The sequence below is a fragment of the Microtus oregoni genome, unplaced genomic scaffold (assembly GCF_018167655.1).
Source record: "Microtus oregoni isolate MIOR12 unplaced genomic scaffold, Mior012 000005F_ref0000423, whole genome shotgun sequence".
NCBI classification, from domain to species: domain Eukaryota; kingdom Metazoa; phylum Chordata; class Mammalia; order Rodentia; family Cricetidae; genus Microtus; species Microtus oregoni.
The window spans coordinates 7,151,384-7,169,873 of NW_024543064.1; the positions used below are offsets into that span (position 1 = coordinate 7,151,384).

General features: G+C 50.2%; 1 protein-coding gene across 3 annotated transcripts in view; it reads right to left on the reverse strand.

Annotated features, from left to right (window-relative positions):
• Positions 1 to 18,490, reverse strand: part of LOC121447914 (beta-catenin-interacting protein 1) — a 47,636-nt gene that overhangs the window by 8,565 nt on the left and 20,581 nt on the right. The window contains exons 2-4 of one of the 3 annotated variants that reach the window (XM_041651207.1): positions 15,722 to 15,806; positions 9,970 to 10,090; positions 9,285 to 9,375 (exon numbers count right to left, since the gene is read on the reverse strand). In XM_041651207.1, coding sequence (XP_041507141.1) covers positions 9,285 to 9,375; positions 9,970 to 10,065 — 187 coding nt within the window. In that variant the 5' untranslated portion in view covers positions 10,066 to 10,090; positions 15,722 to 15,806. Of the gene's footprint in view, positions 1 to 9,284; positions 9,376 to 9,969; positions 10,091 to 10,624; positions 10,750 to 15,721; positions 15,807 to 18,490 lie in introns of those variants that run through there. The other 2 variants (XM_041651208.1, XM_041651209.1) reach the window with 2 other exon arrangements.

The window sequence follows — 18,490 nt, forward strand, 5'->3', positions numbered from 1 at the left end:
CCCAAGGGAGTGCCACACTTGGGTTGCTATGGGAACAGGGGGTTCTGATTCACCAATGGCTTAGCAGCAGGAGCAGCACTAGGCTCTGTGGTGCCTACTGGGTTCCAAAGCCAGAGATGTCATGGGTGGCTTCCTAAAACAGGCCAATAAAGAGTACAGGAGACAACAACTACAGGCCCTTTCCAGCTTCCACTGTTTCCTGGGACCTGGGCCCGACCTTAACTCTGACTACCTGTGGAGGTCAGGGAGGTCCCTGTGCAGTCAAGCTCAGTTTATTCATCTGTGAAGTAAGGTAAATGGCACCTGTGTCCTCACTAACACACCGGGAATAATGTCCAGGGACATCGGTGGTGACAAATTCCAGCTGCGTCCCCTGGGGCCCTGCACCCACAACTACCCTCCCACCCCACCGAGCCTGCAACACACACACACACACACACACACACACACACGACCTTTAAAGTTTCCAGGCGAGGTGTTTCTTCTCCCCATATAAATTTTTCCAGTATCTCCCCCAAACATAGGTTCTTCCAGACCAGAAAATGTGACTATGTCCCAGAGGTGTCCTAGTTGGCTTCAAGGTCAACCCAGAAGGGAGTCTCAAACAAGGATTGCACAGGTCAGAGCAGCCTGTGGGCAGGCCTCTGGGAGACTTTTATTGTTAACTGATCTAGGAGAGCCCAGCCCTCTGTGTGAGGCAGCATACCCTAGGCATGAGCTGTAGAAGGAAGCGTGGCGTCTGCTGTGCCTCCATGGCTATGAGGGAGGTCCTTGGTTAGAAGAAACGCTGTGTGCCTTGAGTTCCTGCTTGACATCCCTCAACAGTGGACTGGTCTGTAAGGTGAAATAGATCCTTTCCTCTCCTAGGATGCTTTCGGTCAGAGTGTCCACAGCAACAGAATGAAAGGACACATGGGCCTTGTCCCCAGGGCTCAGGGATGACCAGGTTCTCACTACAGAACTTGCATATTCTCAGATTAGACCCTGCAGCAGAGCGTCAGAATCACCTTGGAGCCATTTCCTTGTTGCTGCTTGCTCTGTTCCTTCAACCTCATCCTCCCATCCCCAGACAGTTTTGATACTTTGCCCCAAGCTATTCTGGAATTCTTGAGTTCAGGTGACACTACTACCTCAGCTTCCATTGTAGCCAGGCAATAGCCCAACTTCATCATATCTAGCTTTGTTTAAAAGGCGGCATCCAGTCAGGCGGTGGTGGCCACACCTTTAATCCCAGCACTCGGGAGGCCGAGGCAGGGGGATCTCTGTAAATTCGAGGCCAGCCTGGTCTACAGAGCAAGTTCCAGGACAGGCTCTAAAGCTAGGCACATCTAGCTGTCATACGATTCCCTGAATCTAGGGAAGGGCACAGGCTGGCATCAACTCCTGAGTGCTAGGATTGCAGATATACAACACCACGCCACACTTTGCTAAAAATGCAGATTACCAGGCTCTCTGGCAAAGTACTGTGATTGACTGGGGTTGAGCCTGCGTTCTAGCTTCCTGGGTGGGCTTCCGTACTCAAAGCTCTTAGGCATTTGTACACGTACCCTATTGTCCTTCATGGGGGACAGCTGTCATCTGACACCGTGCTGAGCTTACAGTAAAGAGAGGCCCATGTGACTGGAACTGTCCAAATGCTGGACAGAGTGGCCCCCATGCCCCGCCCAGGACAGGGACCCACCGCTTAGCAGGGTGTTGGGAAGTCATGCCAGGGGTTTTAAGGCCTTTCAAGCATTTGTTCTCGGCTTTGCTAAAGGGCTGCATCGCAGCACATTCTCCACTCCTGTCTGGGGTTCCTTTTCTCTGTCAATACCAGTGTTACAAACCAGATCCCGGTGGATTTCTGTACAATGCATGTGACTTCTGCCTCAACCCTGTTACTGGGTTACAGGTAATTCTCACACAAGTGTTAATTAAAGTCAAGAGGCTGAGCTTCCTGTCCCAGATGAACCTTCCCTGGGCTGACTCTAATTTCAGCACTGACAGTTTTCACCTGGGGCTTCTAGAAGGCGCCTGGAAGGAGCTGGCCTGGGGGAGAGAGCCAAAAATCACAGTGGGGGGGGGGGGGTCAGCACACTCAGAGCTTCTCAGCCTCCATGGGGCTTGGTCTGAATGTGTGACGTAAACTAAGCACAGACCCTCTCTCCACAGAGTCCTGCTACTGTGGGACAAAGACTGGCATGGGGAGTGGGAGCCAGAGCCGGGTACCAGCTGGGCATGGGAGGGCTGTGAGAGGGCACATGAAGGAAGAGAGAAGACAGAGGCTGAATGGTGGGGGCGGGGGATCCCAGAGAAAATTCCAGAGAAAAATGGAGATGCTCAAGCTGACATCCTTGGCCTCGGGGCACTTTAAGGGTCAAGTGCAGAGACTGCAGAACTGGGCCACTCCCAAAGTGCCTAATTCCTGCTGTTTTCCCTGTAACATTGCTATCAGAAGCTCTCAGTTTAACCATGAGACCAAGAAACTATTTTAGGCTTTCTGGTAGCATCCTGAACCAGCTGCCTCTGTTTCTGCAGGGGAAAGCCAGCAGGCCTGAAAAAGCCCACAGCCCTTTCCTGAAAATCCCTCCGAGAAAGCAGACTCAGACAGAAGCTATAACAGGCCCAGGGAGCCAATATGACAAACAATAGCTCTCAAAGGCAGACCAAGAGTGTCCCCCGGAATTCCCTTGGCAGAGAAAGAACAAGGAGGTTCCTTGTCAAAATGAGTCATGTCAGCCCTGGGACACTGGACAAGAGCCCACCCAAGGCACAGCACAAGAGTCACAATTCTGCCAGGTATGGTGGCACTCAGTGGTAATCCCAGTGTGAGGCTAAGGCACACCGTGAGTTCAAGGCCAATATATTAAAAAACCAAACCAAGTCGTATAAAAACATCCCTAGGGGGCTGGAGAGATGGCTCAGTGGTTAGGCTGCTCTTCTATAGGGCCTGGGTTCAAGTCCCACACTGGCTGACTCTATGGTCTTGAGCTACCTCTCTCAGCCAGAGAGAACCAATGTGACAGGGTTCTAACGACACTCACTGGGGGAGCCCTTGTGTATTTCTTTGCAAGGAACTTGGCACGGAAAACCAGCCTAATGAATGCTTGCCATCATGATGATTAATAGCAGAAATGAGATCCAACAGGAAGAGACTGGTCAATAACTTATGATAGACAGATGCTGCATATTATGCAACGACCAAAACGTTTTCTTGGGAATTGTTGAAGAGCTCAATGAAATTGCCTGAAGTAAAAAAAAAAATCTTACAAATATACATATATGTATGTATGTATGCTCAGACGAGTATCAAAGCAGTATACTCTGAAGCCAACGCTGACAGAAGTGACTGCCTAGCTGGTAAAAGGCTATGAGAGGCTAAGAAGAACATGAAGAAAAGGAAACAGTCTGTGCAAAGTCTAAGCTCATCTGCATCTCCTCTCTCATTTCCACAGTGATCACGCATCCCTTCAGAGCCAGGAAAGAGAATCGATGCACACTGTGTGCTAGCACCGACGCCACAGGGAAGCTCAGCATTCTGTGGCTTCAAGAGCGGCAGCTCCAACCCCACATCCCCCACCCTCTACCATGTCTGCAGCTGGACCTTTGCGGAGGACCAACTGCCTAGTGAAGCATTGATTTCCTTTGGTTCAAAGCAGAGTCATGCCTGGCTGTCACGTCTGCTAGGCCATCCTTGGGGACCAGGAGATAGTACCCACAAAATTCACTGCCTCTCTGACTCCTAGAACCTGCTCGATCACTGTGCTCAACCTTAGTTACCAAGAGCCTGGTGAGGTCGACACAGCCACACAGATGCACACTTAGAAGGAAGCCTCAATCCCAAGCTCAAGGAACTCAGCATCTGGTCAGCGGAGGGTCTGGGCCAAGCCGCCGGAGGCAGGGGTTAAGGGCTGAGTTCTTGGGCGTGCCAGTGCAGAGGCAGAGAGGTGAGCACAGCAGTCTAGGATGCCAGTCAATCACTGTGACTGTAAGGTATGGGTGAGGGTACCGTGCAAGTGTAAGACTGTACCTCCTCAGTACTGTTCCTTCTAAGCCTTCAAAAGTCACTCTGGCCATAGGAATAGAGAGTGGACCAGGGGACTAAGATTAATCAAGATGCCAGTTACGAGTCAGGCAGTGGTGGTGCACGCATTTAATCCCAGTACTCAAGAGACAGAGACAGGCAGATGTCTATGAATTTGAGGCCAGCCCGATCTACAAAGTGGGTTCCAGGATAGTCAGGGCTAGTACACAGAGAAACCCTGTCTTGAAAAACCAAAAAGATGCCACTGAGAACCTCTCTAGAAGCTCAGTTGGAAAGGGGCTGGAGAGATGGCTCAGTGGCTATCATTTGCCATTTTTTTAAAGATTTATTTATTTATTATGTATGTAACATTCTGCCTCTACGTATGCCTGCCTGCCAGAAGAGGACATCAGATCTCATTATGAGATGGCTCTGAGCCACCATATGGTTGCCGGGAATTGAATTCAGGACCTCTGCAAGAGCAGCCAGTACTCTTAACCTTTGAGCCATCTCTCCAGTCCTCATTTGCCATTCTTGTAGAGGATGCCTAGATTTGATTCTCAACACTCTCATGGCAACTTACAACTATCCATAACTCCAGCTCCATATGATGTAGCATCTGCAGGCACCAAGCACACATATGCAGACAAAGAAAACATACACACAAAAGTAAATTAAGCTGGGGCTGGAAAGTTGGCTCATAGGTTAAGGGCATTAACTGTTCTTCCTGAGTTCAATTCCCAGCAACCATATGGTAGCTCACAATCATCTATAATGAGATCTGGTGCCCTCTTCTGGTCTCCAGGCATACATGCAGGCAGAACACTGTAAATGTAATAGATAAACAAATCTTCAAATAAAATAAAATAAGCTGTTGCTTAATTTAAAAATAATTGAGCTAGCAGGGATAGGAAATGGCTCAATTGGTAGGGTATTTGCCTAGCATGCATAAATCTCTGGGTTTGGTCCTCAACACAGCATGCCAATAATCTTAGCACTAAAAATGGTCAAAAGTTCAAGACAGGGTGGGCATAATGGTTCATCAGGGAAAGGCACCTGCAGTTAAGCTTGATAACCTGAGTTCAATCTCTGGATCCCACATAATAGGAGGAGAAAACTGACGCCTGAAAATTGTTTTCTGATCTCCACTTGTGTGTCATGGCAGGCACACACACACATAAATAAATGAAAAATATTTTTGAAAGTTTAAGATCATTCTCAGCAACAAAGCAAGTTCAACACCAGCCTATTCCATACAAGACCCTATCTGGAAACACACAAAAAGCCTGAGACAACTGGGCCTGGAGAGATGGCTCAGAGATTAAGAGCACGGGCTGCTCCTGCAGAAGACCTGCATTCGGTTCCCAGCATACATGGCAGCTCACAATCATCTATAACTGCAGTTCAGGGTATCCAGTGCCCTCTCTGGTCTCTATGGGTACTGCAGGCATATGGTGTGTGTGTGTGTGTGTGTGTGTGTGTGTGTGTGTGTGTGTAATACACACACATAAAAATAAAAATAAATTAATCTTAAAAAACCAAAACAAAACAACAGCAACAAAAACATAAGACAAGAAGTCAAACAAGAAGGAGAGGCTGAGGCCCATCTGGGAAGCATTAAGGCAGGAGAAACAACCACAGTGCTAGAAATAAGCCAAGCCCATGTTCTGCTCCCGCACCTGGTGATAACACAGGTGGAGAAGTGGGTCTGGAAAGGAGGGCCCAGTTGGGCCTGCTGAGCATGCAGGGAAGGAGCTGTGTAAGGACAGTCAGACGACGCTCTGGGGATTTGGAGAGGGGGCTGGGCTAAGGGAATATTTGGAAGGTATTGACCTGAGGTCTGTGGAAGTCATGGGAAATAGGGTAGAGAGAGAAAGGGTTAAGGCAAAGGACTGAATCTAAAGACACCAATGCACTGGAGAGGACAGGAAGGGGGAGCATTGAGGATGAAGGCGAGGAAGGAGGCAGTCATAGTAATCTTTGCTTAATAGGGATCAGGCAGGCTGAGAACTGGGGGAGGCAGGGGGACACTGTTTAGTACTGGGAGGCCACTACTGAGACCATTTGATCAGCCCTTAGGTGCAGTCTTCTGGCTCAGGGTCTTTTCCAGCATTTGCCCGTTCTCTACAAACACAGCTAGACTGTGTGTGGTGGGTAGAGAACCAACTACTCTGGTACCAACCCCCACCCACCGCCCCAGTGGGCAATAGTGTATGAGCCTAGATGGTAGCTGGGTTCCCAGGGGTGAGGCTGAGTGCTGTCCTTTGGGTGGGTCTGCCTCAGGACCTCGGTGTAGAGGAACAGTCCAAACGAAGTTTTCTCAAGTTCAGGGAACCTTAGGGTGGAGCCCTGCCATCTGGCTGAGAAACAGAGCCACCTAGTGGACAGAAGATGCCAGACTCCTCCTAGTCCCAGGTCCAGGCTTTGGCACCCCCCCAGGCAAAGAGACAGCAGGACACCTTGGTGCATGAGCAGAGGTTGGCTCTGACAACGGAGAAGTAGGTAGGTTAGAATTTTACTGGAAATCCGCTCAGCCTCACAGGACTGACAAACACAAGCTCCTGACCTAGACTATAGACTAGATTGGGTTCTATTAATAGGTGTTTGTATGTGGTTTATTTATAACAAGAGAAAATAAAAGAAGGCTTGAGACTTCCATGTTTGGGTTCCTCCTGATCTCCTGATATCCCTAGGGCCTCCCGGAGTAGCATTTGTTCCCGGTGAGGTGACTTGCAGAGGTAAGGGGCAGTCTACAGCGGCATCAGCAGCACAGATCCTCTACATCCTTTGTCTGATACGATTTCCCTCAATCTGAAACTCATACCATGGCAAAGAAAGGATCTACGGCTGCCACACACCCAAGAGGCCCCAGATTCCAGAGTGTCTATGGATGGTCACACCCACCTGCCTGGTGCTTATGGCCGAGTCAGCAGCTTTGCACCAAGGGCAACAGTGAGCAGTGAGCTCACTGTGATCCAAGGCCAACCTCAAACTCACTGTGTGATCAACAACTTTTAACTGATTCTTCTGCCTTTGCCTCCCAAGTGCTGGATTTACAGGGGGTGCCACTCATTTACTTGGTGCTGGGGACTGAACCTAAGGATTCATGGATGCTAGGCAAGCACTCTACCATTGGGCTAAGTCCGCAACCTTAACTGTGACCTCCTTAAACAACACAGCAGGCTGCACTGTATCCCCAACTGTTGGTCCAGCAAAGTGAACTTTCATATATATGTATATATATGGTTTATTAAAATAGTCTCATATATCCCAGGCTGGCCTTGAACTCTGGCCAGGATTAAAGTGTACAACATGTCAGGCTAAATAATGTAACTTTAAAAAGTATTTGTCTTATTATTAATTATGTGTATGTGTGGGTCTGTGCATGTGAGTGCAGGTGCCTATGGAGGCCAGAGACATTAGATTACATTGGAGCTACAGGCAGTTGTGAGTTATCTGATATGGGTGCTGGGAATTAAACTCAGGTACTTGTTCTAACTGCTGAGCCATCTCTCTGGGCCAATGTGGCTTCTTAAGAGCAAGTGGCTAGAACTCAATAGTTTAGTCCTTATCCAGCATGTGCAAGGCCCTGGGTTTGATCCCTGGTACCACAAAATATATCCTTCACTTCTTACTACATATGGATTCATGCAAAACATACAAAAATATTTTAGAAAATTTGCTAACTTGGAAAGTGAAAATCCGTTATGAAAACCTATATCCAGTCAGTATGTTCTATCAAGTGGGTGCAGGCCAGGGGTACGGCACAGTTTAGTACGCATGAGGCCCCAGGGCTGCTCCTCAATACCATATAAACCATTTTTTCCTACTAACAGCTCAGGATGTATCCCAATGTCTTTTCCATATGCATACATGATTGGATGTGTGTGGCAGGGTACATGTGCTGGGCGCTGCCTATTCTGACACGGTCCCACAGCTTCTTTACTTTTTCGTGCCTCCACCTCTTGTCACCCAGCCCTGTCTCACCGTCCTAGTTTTCTGAGCATCTGCTTATTGTCTCTTCCCAACTAGGGACATTTGTACAGAGACTCAGAGACTCAGGAGCATATGGGAGGAAAGGAAGACCCTGGGAACTCAGACGACTGAAGTTTTCTGGGGGACCTGGTTTTGGAGCTAGGAGAGGAAAACACAGACCAGCGATGGCAAAGCAAAGGACTCCTCCAAGAGACAGTGGAAAGGTAGGACAGACTACATACACACTTGGTCTTGGTGCTGGTCAGCACGCAGCACACTTGAGCAGGCGGGCACACCTGGGCAGGCTGACTATGAGACACGCATAGTCCTACACCACTCTGAGTCAGCAGAGGTCCCCTGGAGATTTCTGGCGAGCTGACTGGGCTACATACAGCACCAGCACTAGGGAAGCAGACCCTGTATCAGGGCTGAGCCCACAACATGTAGGATAGATAGTCAGGCAGCCCAATGTGCTAGACCTGCTCCCCCTGCAAGCAGCCTCAACACAGCAAGCACACTCTGCTCTGGTGGCTGCCCCTGCCTGGACTTGCCATGGGTCACTCAGGTATCCTGTAGCCGAAATCCCAAGGAAGCGTGAGAACGACAGAGAAGGAGTGCAAGATGCTGCTCAGAACGCTATGCTACAGTCAGGCCGAGCTTTCAGACAGGGAAAGCCTCCAGAAGCAGCCAAGGGAGCTGCCCAGCAGCCTTGTCAGCGAGGAGCGGGTTTGACTCCTGGCACCTCTGTGTGGTCAATGGCAATGAGTTCTGCTTCCAAACCACTGCCTGCCAAATGGAAGTCACACGAGCAACAGCTGGCAACTGTCAAATGATGTGTACCGGTCCCTGGGCATAGCCCCTGCTGCTCAATAAACACTTGTGGGACTTTGGACCATGAGGATCCTCAGAACTCCCTTGGTTATATGAAGACATCAGGCCCCTTGAGCTATCCCTTCCTGCTAGTGCCAGGCTGGCCAGTCACTGCACAGTGGTGCCACACGGGGACAGTGCTGTCAAGAATACACAGAGCAGCTCCCTGCCCCTGAATGAGAGGACAGGGCTCAGACCCTCTGAGGTTGCACAGGCTCCCAGACATGACTATCTCCTTCCTCCACGCTTGGGAAGGGATCTACCATGATTCCCACCTGAGGATGGGGATGGGACAGAGGGGAGGCTGTCTGTGGATGAGGAAGAACAAAGGCCTCGTTTCTCTTGCCTAGACTCCCACATCACCCATTCAGCTCTGTGAAGAGCCTCTGCTGAGTGCGCTGGGGAGGGCTTGGCTGGCGCCTGGCCCTTGACTCACCCTGGTCGATGGAGTGCTGTGGCAGCCGGCTGAGCTGGCTGCTCACGACCCCCGCGTAGGTGCGCAGGAATTCTTCCTCGCTGGCGGTCAGCTGCAGGGTGAGAGTGCTGTGGTGAGGGGAGCACATACCTGGTCCCCAAAAGGCACCCTACCTGATCCCACTAGTACCTCCCTTCGTGCTTCTTACCCTCTATTCCTGGGGTGGCTGCTAGTCTCCCAGCAATCCCTCCCTGCTTCCACCCTGAAAACCAGGTCCCTGAAGTTCACATGTCCTACCACTTTGACTCTAGATCTCTCCTCTTCTGGTAGAGAGCAGGTATGAAAGCCAGGCCCTGGCCAGACACCAGCAGCCAACCAGCCATTCCAAATCCCTCCACTTCTTTTCAAAAGATGTCCCTGCGCATGTTTGTCTACTACTCTCCTCCGTGGCCACCCTGCCCAGGTGCCCCTCACTTGTTCCCAGGAGAGAAGCCTCTCAGGTCACTGAGGGTCAGAAAGGAAGATTAAAACCCCCATAGTCCCTGGCTGAAAATCAACAATGAAGTGGAAAGGTTCTCTCTTAGCAATGTCCCCCAACACTGGACATGCAGGGCTCTGTGTAGGGGGAGCCTGAATTGGCCCTGCTGCCTTGTCCCTCCTTCAGGGCGGCAGGTACCCAGATGCTTGACACCCTACAGGCACTCACATTTGACCCCATCTTCCTCAGCATGAGCAGCACGCGGACCTTCTGTTGAATGTACATCTCCTCCGGGCTCTTACCGGGTGCTCCCTCACGGTTCATCCCCCTGGTCCAGCTCTGGGGACTCCTGCAAGAAGAGGGGCAGCGTCACAGAGAAAATGCCAGGATGAGATCATTCTAATACTGACACCTTTCTTCAGTAGTCCCTCCCCAGTAGGGGCCCCATCCTGACAGCACAGAAGTCACAGAAGAGGTGGGGAGGGGGTCCAGACTACCTCCTGTCTGAGGCCCAGGAAGCACGGCTGAGGAGCACTCATTCTAGAGAATAGGCTGCAGGGGACAGCCACGGTTTCTGTTATGAGCCACAGGGGAAATGAGGCATGAAGTCCCAAGACTTCTAGGTTTTCAACACAGACAACATGAGTGAGAAGTAAAAGGAATTGGTCAGAGGTGACTAGCCGGGGCCTTTGGCACAGGAAACCGTAAGATCAGTGACAGCACCCATGGCAGCGACGGCACCCTGTGCAAAAGCCCCTACCAAACTCAAGAGGCCAACTCCTGGGCAAGGCACCGAGAACTCCCTCTACGGGGGTGGCTGGTCCAGGGCTATGGAGCAGAGGCACTGATAGGGCTGCTACTGCCACCCCACAAACCCACCCACCTGTTAGAGGGTAGCTCCTGAAGACAGCTGTAAAGGCCAACGGCTGTGTCCAGGTGTCTCTGGCCTGAGCTACAGCCAGCCCCAGAAAGAGAAGCCCGGAGCCTCCTCCTGCAGAAGGAGCTGGGGGAGAGGAGACAGGATCTAGGGGTTTGGGTTACACACTTGAACTCCTGGACAAGTCAGAAATAACGCAGCAGCTGGTGGGGTGGAGCCTCAGCAGCCCTGCTACCAAGGAGCTGCACTCGGGGAACAGGGAACCCGGCTGGCAGGCTAAGGACACTCCTTACACCATCTATTCCCAGTGGCCCATGAATCTTAGACAGGGACATGCTGGACAAGGCAATACTCCATGCCAAGGGCGCACCCGGGAATGTGCCAGAGCCTGGGCAACAGCTCCTGAGTATCTACTCATCAGCTGCTCAAAAGCCTAATGGGGCCCTCGCCCTGCAAGCCCACACAACAGGTTAAAAACCTGGCCAGCTGGGGCTGACATCATGTCTGCATATCCAACACAGCACAGGATCCTTCCAGAGTCTTTGTATCCACCCTTGGAGCCCTAGAACCCAGACTCCTTACTTCCAACTCACCCTGGGCTCAGAAAGGGGTCAAATAACAAGCAGGGATTGGGGAGAGGCACAGTGGCTTTGAGCACAGTCGCCAGGGCACACACCATCCTATGGATGGCCCTCACTTCTGGCAGAGCCCAGCAGGAAGCAAGGCTCTCCGCCCCTCTAGCTCATGCACCAGCACTGCGGCTCTGGGGATGAACTGCACAGGGCTGATCCTTGCCTGGACCTTGAGTATCAATGTTTTGGCTCCATCTGGGCTACTATGGCCTTGGCCTCATAGCCCACTGACATCTTCCATTGTCCTTTCCCCTACAGAGTCGCTGTGTGTGTGTGTGTGTGTGTGTGGTGTCAAGAGAAATCCGTCACGGGATTTTCTGACATGGCACCACTTCATACACGGCTTGTGGTTTACCACCACATGATACAAACCCACCTCTCTCCTCCTCATTTGCATGTTGACGCTGCCTGTTGTTTCTTTCCATTTTCCTTTTCAGTTCTCTGACTCCTGAGAAATCTTCTTAGCTCTACCTGAAAGTACATTTCCTAGCCCTGGCCAGTTGCCTGCGAGGCCAAGTGTGATCTTTGCCCCCCTGTAGCCCAGCTCTCCCTGCTCCTCTGCTGGTCAGCCTCTGCACTGGGTATCCATCCCCTGGGCCCAGAACTGTCCTCATGTTGGCTTCAAGGTAACTCTCCAGGGGTCAGTTCTGTGCCTCCACCTCTTGTCACACAGCCCTGTCTCACCGTCCTAGTTTTCTGAGCATCTTGTTGGACCATCTGTTTATTGTCTTTTCCCTTCCCTGCTGTCTGCTCTGCCTGCCCTGTCCTCCTAGAGCCTGGATCCCAGCAGGCTCTTAGTAAGTACTGCCCATCTGGCTGAATGGAACAGGGGAGCAGTCTTTAGTGTCTCAGATACCCCCTTTCTACTGTATATATACCAATTTGGAACTAATGTCATTGTATTAAGAGACTTAAGTACTAACCCAGAGTCCTGCAACCAAATTTTACTTTCCCAAAGGACTCCCCCTCCCAAAGTACATAATATGGCCTGAGCCACTGTGACCTCCAGCAAATATCATAAGTATTTTATGGAGTCTTCACACTGGGAGTCAGAGCTAGTTTTCAGAAGGCCATCCCCTATGAAGGATGCATGGCATTCAAGGAACCGGCCACAAGGTGCCGCCATACACCAAGGTTTCTGGGTGTCTTGGCAACACAGGGGAATTCCTAACAGTCACTCCGGTGGGAAGTGCTTACATACCACACTCTAGTCATGGTGGGCTGCTCCTACAGGACAGGGTCTGGCTAGTGCTGCCACGTTGGTGCTCACTGGAGGACCGCCATTGTGCAGTTGTTTCACACAGCGTCTGCCCTACAGACTCTGTCCCACAGCTTTACCCCTCCACACCCGGAGATGGGCAGATCCCATCCTCCTTGCTGCTGCAGTCCTGCTGTGAGCCTTAGGGTCTGCAGCAGCAGGGCTCAACGGGGTCTTTGGAGTCAGGTCATTCTTATTTTAACACACTTGCCTGGAACAAGCTGCTTCCTAAACTTCAGGAGAATCCGACTTAGCGTTTTGAAAATTTTTTTTTAATCTAGTATTCTGCTTATACCTACTGATTGATTGATTTGCATGTCTGTGTGCTCACCATGGCACACATGTGGAGGACAGAAGGGGTAACCTTCAGGACTCAGTTCTCTCCTAGGGACTGAACTCTGGTGCAAGGATTGGGGGCCAAGGACTTCTACCCACTGGTGCTGCTAAAGCTCTGCTTTGCTGACCCTGTCCTGCTGCCTGCCAGGAAGGAACGCCCAGGGCTGGCTCTGGGATAGAAAGTGGAGCACAGGTCCCTGCCCTTCACATTCCAGGCCAAACGCTCCAGAAAGCGTCCTAACTGATGTAATTCTGTCCTAATTCCCTGTAAGGGTGTCGATGTGAGGAAAATTAATAATTGAAGAGAATAAGTCATAATCATCCCAGACAAATGGCTGCTGGTGTGCCGTAAGCGTATTACAGTGTACTTGGATTTGCTGCCTATCCAGGCGAATATGTTATTAAATTTTCATCACAAGTCTGTCAAGTACATTAATGTCACTGGAGGATTCCTTTTTCCCCTGTAGGGATCAAGAACTGGTCTCCATTAAACTGTGCTTAAATTACATAAGCTCAAACTGCAATTAATTTAGATACTAATTATTTATCCAAGCTCAGACCTAAGAATCAAAAATAACGATGCATCGTAGGAGTGGTTTCAGCTATTCCTACACATCCCAGCCCTAAAAATAGGGCAGTGCTTCCCTTGCACTAAGAAGATTTCTCAGGAGTCAGAGAACTGAAAAGGAAAATGGAAAGAAACAACAGGCAGCGTCAACATGCAAATGAGGAGGAGAGAGGTGGGTTTGTATCATGTGGTGGTAAACCACAAGCCGTGTATGAAGTGGTGCCATGTCAGAAAATCCCGTGACGGAATAAACACAAATACTAAGGGTCACCACGCACAGGCAGACACTGCACACGTGGACAGCTGGTGGTTCTGAGACTGCCCCCTGCTGCAGGAAGCATGGCTGGTTCCCAACTACTGTGCAAGACCCACACGGGGAGAAAACTGAGGTCACGAGCTGAGATGGGCACCGAGGTGTAGGAGACATCAAGGACAGTGATGTCACTTCCCACCAGATCTCTGTAGACTTACATGGACCAACTGATGGCACTTCAGAAGTAGGAGTCGGCGCAGGAGAGGCCAAGAATGTGACACGCAGCGGCAGGAGGCTGGGAGGCTAGCGCTGCCCACGTGGGTTTCTATCAGAGCTGATAAGAGCCTGACAATTGACTTCCCTTTGACCTGCTTGAGTGGCCCTGAGTACATTTTTATTTATAAACCTGAAGCTAATGCTGTTTGCACACTCGCACTTAGAACAATGGGGGTCTCGCATCTGCTTAGAAAACTCAAACTCAAGCTGTGCCAGACCACAGCATGGGTCCTGCTGGGTCTCAAGGGTCGCTGCCCTGTGGACTGCAGTATTTGCCTTTCATTTTGTCCATGTTAAAATATCCTAGGAAAGCCAGGTGTGGTGCCTCTCACCTATAATCTCAGCATGGAAAGCAAGAGGATGTCACAGCCTAGTCTACACACTGAGTCCCAGGACGCACACACATGCATGAGAGCTGGGCATGGACACTCAGCAGGAATCCCACTACTCGGGAGGCTGAGGCATGGAGCTTGCCCTCGGGCTTAGAGCTACTTTGGGCTATGCAGTGAGTTTCAAGTCAGCCTAGGCTATAAAATGAGAACACATGTCAAAAATTGTTTTCTTTTGTTTTATTTTTTGAGACAGGGTCTCTCTCTCTCTCTCTCTCTCTCTCTCTCTCTCTCTCTCTCTCCATAGCTCTATCCCGGAACTCACTATTTAAACCAGGCTGGCCTTGAACTCCCAGAAATCTGCCTGCCTCTGCCTTCCAACTGCTGGAATTAAAAGCCTATGTCTGCTACTATGCCCGTGTTAAATTTTCTTTTGTTTTGTTCTTTTTTGTTTTTCAAGACAGAGTTTCTCTGTACAAAGCCTGTCCTGGAACTCACTCTGTAGACCAGGCTGGCTTTGAACTTACAGAGATCCGCCTGTCTCTCCTAAGAGCTGAGATTAAAGGTATATGCCATTACTGTCCAGCCTGGGTCAAAATTTTTAAAGCATAGGAACAATTTTTTTTAAAGGAGCTATGCATAGTGGCACATGCCTACGATCCCATTGCTCGGGATGTAGAAGTTGAAGGATCAGGACTTCCAAAGTCATCCTCAGCTACTCAGTGAGTTTGAAGCCAGCCTGGGCTACAGCAAACCCTGTTTCCAAAACACAAACAGGCAACACAGACGGACACACGGAGAGGGGAGTTGGGATGCGGCTCAGTGGTAGCATGCACAAGGCCTGAGTGCCACCCACAATGTACCACAGTAAGGAAACACCTCTGCGACTTTTAAATGCATCCATGTTTTCATAGGGTTTATATCAGATAAAAAAACACAGCATGTAGCTTATAGAGTTTATAGAAAATATTAACCCAGGGCAATCAAGATAGCTCAGCAGGTAAACACACTTGCTACACAGTCTATTCCTAGAACTCATGCATAGGTGAACAGAAAACCAACCTCACATGGGCATTGGTATTGCCCTCCGCCTTTGCCCCCCATATGGGACACAATAATAAAATATTTAAATCCAGAGTCTGCTCAATCTTAGCCTGATAAATCAGCAGCATGGTGACACTGGCTGTAAGAATCCACACATCAAGTAGGGCATCTCAGCAGTGCAGCACGGTTACTATACACAAGGCCCGGGTTCAATGCCCAGCAGTGCAAGGAAAAAAAAAAAACAGGAAAGAAAAAGAACCCTCATATTGGAAGAAACAAGTATCGTATAGGACCATGGAGGAAGGCAGAAGGATGGGTGAATCTGGTGTGTCAAGGCTTCCCCCATCTCCCTCCACAACAGCACTGTCCCATGGCCACACAACAGAGCCTTCCCCCCAGGTCCTTACCTGCTTCTGGAAATGAACTTCAGGCAAACTGATGCTCAACTCTAAGGGGAGGGCTGCGACTGAGAAGAAATAAGAAGGTGCCGCCCTGTGGAAACATAGAACACGGTCATGGGAGGAGCCAGAAGGGCCCAGAGGCTGCTGCAGCAGGACCTGGTGCACACCCCCACGCGGAGGGAACAGAAGTGCTGGCACGTGGCCATGGGCTCTGTCATAGTCCAGAAATACCTGTGTGTCAGGCAAGCCCAGGGAGCCTGCTCCAGCACCTAAGACAGGGTGCTGAGTGTGCACCAGGCTTGTCATTTCCGGCTCAGACCGGTCTGCCCGCTAACACAACACACACCTCCTTCTCTGGGCCAGTCACCCTGTCTAGAGACATGGGACCAGAGTGACTCACTGTGACAGTGATGGGCAAGTCCTTGCATCTGCACAAGATGACCTCCCACCCACCAAACACCTCAGACAACAAGGCCAGGTCCTCATCTTCTGCCTCCTGTGTGTTCCAGCTGTGTCCACCTGTGTGTGTAGCTGGTATCTGCAGCTGTGCACTGGTACAGATGCATGTCACATATATAAAAGGCACGACCGAGGCTTATACTCTGACTGGCCTAGCTGCAAGTCTATGCCCCAGGAACATCTCTTCCAAGAACCAAAGAACATGGCTTCTCTGGACTTTCCCCACCAATCTCATCACCTGGCTAATATGTGCTAACTAACCTGGTGGCAGTGTGGCCTACTGAAAGGACCTGTGACAACCACTTCAGGGCATTGAGGGCTTGTGAGCTTCTGTATCTCACCAAGCCTTGAGTAGCCTCCAAGTCTCAGCCCTGCTCAGCCCTGCCAAGCCTGAGGGCAATGGCTTCTGAGGCTGATGCAGGAGGGACCAAGGCAGCCTGGGAATATCTCCTTATCCCCTTTCTGTAGTCAAAGCTGCCAAGAGGCTAAGGGCGGCAAGCTTCTACAAGGGGATCTTCGCAAACACAGTGTGAGTGCATGGGTGTGTATGTGCACACACACCTCTGAACACGCATGTGGAGGTGACAGGAAGATGTAGCATGTTTCTCCCCTACTCTTGGCTTCATTCCTCTGAGACAGGGACTCAAGCTTAACCTGAAGCTTACCATGAGGCTGGCAGGCTAGCTGGCAATTTTTTAGGATCTGCCTATCTCTGCCTACCCCTACCCCCAATGGGTTACAAGCACATGGCCATTTTTTTAATATAGTGCTGGGAATTCAAACTCAGGTCCTCAAGTCTACAGTGGAACTGTTTTTACCCACTAAGTCATCTCCCCAGCCCCACACTGTGGAACTGCAAGACCGCTCAGAGTCTCTGAGTCTGCCGTGTGGGTCCCTCCATCTAGAGGACGGCTGGGATGGAAGTGCCGGTACTCTGCCAGACACCCCCACCCACCATCCGAGCAGCCCTATAGGAACAGGCCATTTATAGCAATTAATTGCTCTCTTCTTCCTCCAGATATCAAAGCTCTGAAATACCAAGGAACCCTGGGGAACTTTCCACCCAAGCCCTCACATTCCTTCAGAAAGAGATGAAAGGAGAAGAACCTCCTCCTACTTCTGAGGGGCTTTCATTTCTTCAACTGCCGAGACCACTAATTATCCCTCCTGTCCACGGGGCGCAGGACCTTCCAAGGAGGGGAGGGCAACTGTGTGGCTTTAAGTGAAGGCATTGGAGGGCAGGGCTACCCAGCCTCCCAGCCAGCTAGCCTGTTTGTCAGGCCAATGGTCCCAGACTACAAAGAGAGAAACTAAGGCTCATGGTGCCATGGCCCTGTGCAGCACCAGACACCTAGCGAGCTCCAGGAGCTGGCTTGTTTCCAGCCAGCTGTCGCTGACCAGCAGTGCAACCCAAGGCTGCTCACCACCCATGTGGTTCATTCCGCAGTATGTCAGAAGGGCTTGAGCTGTGTGCCTCACAGGGTAGCCATGGGATGCCGGCTGCTTCCTGCACTGGGGCTGCAGGGTGGCTAGGCCTTACCACTCTGCTACCACTGCTTTGGAATTCTGTCATTTTCTTTCTTTCTTCCTTCCTGTTTTTCCTTTTTTTCAATGCTGGGGATTGAACTCGTGCTTCATATATGCTAGGCAAGCACTCTAACAAGCTACATACTCCTTCTCGTCCTTATTCTTTTTTCTCCAGACAATATTTCTCTGTGTAGCCTTGGTCTTATCTGTATAGCTGTCCTGAAACTTGCTCTGTAGACCAGGCTGGCCTCGAACTCATAGATCTACCTGCCTCTGCCTCCCAAGAGCTGGGATTAAAGGTGTGCACCACCACATTCAGCTTTCTCCTTCTTACAGATAGGTTCTCATATAGTCCAGGCTGGCTTACTTGATCTTACTGCCTAAAGTACTAGGAATACAGACACATATCACCAAGATACTTACACATGTTTGGGAGCTCTTTATGATTTTCTTGTCTATGAGTCATCTAATGATTGACTGATTGATTGATTGATTGATTGATTGTTTTGGGATCAAACCCAAGGCCCCATGCATACTAAGCCAAAACTCTATCACTGAATTATACACCCCCAAACTTATTTTGAAATTTGTAATAATGTATTTTATGTGCATTGGTGTTTTGCCTGCATGCATGTCTGTGTAAGGATGCCAGATCCCCTGGAACTGGAGTCACAGACAGTTGTGAGGTACCCTGTGGGTGCTGGGAATTGAACCTCTGGAAGAGTAGTTAGTGCTCTTAACCACAGAGTCATCTTTCCAATCTCTGTAATATTTATTTTAAATAAAGAG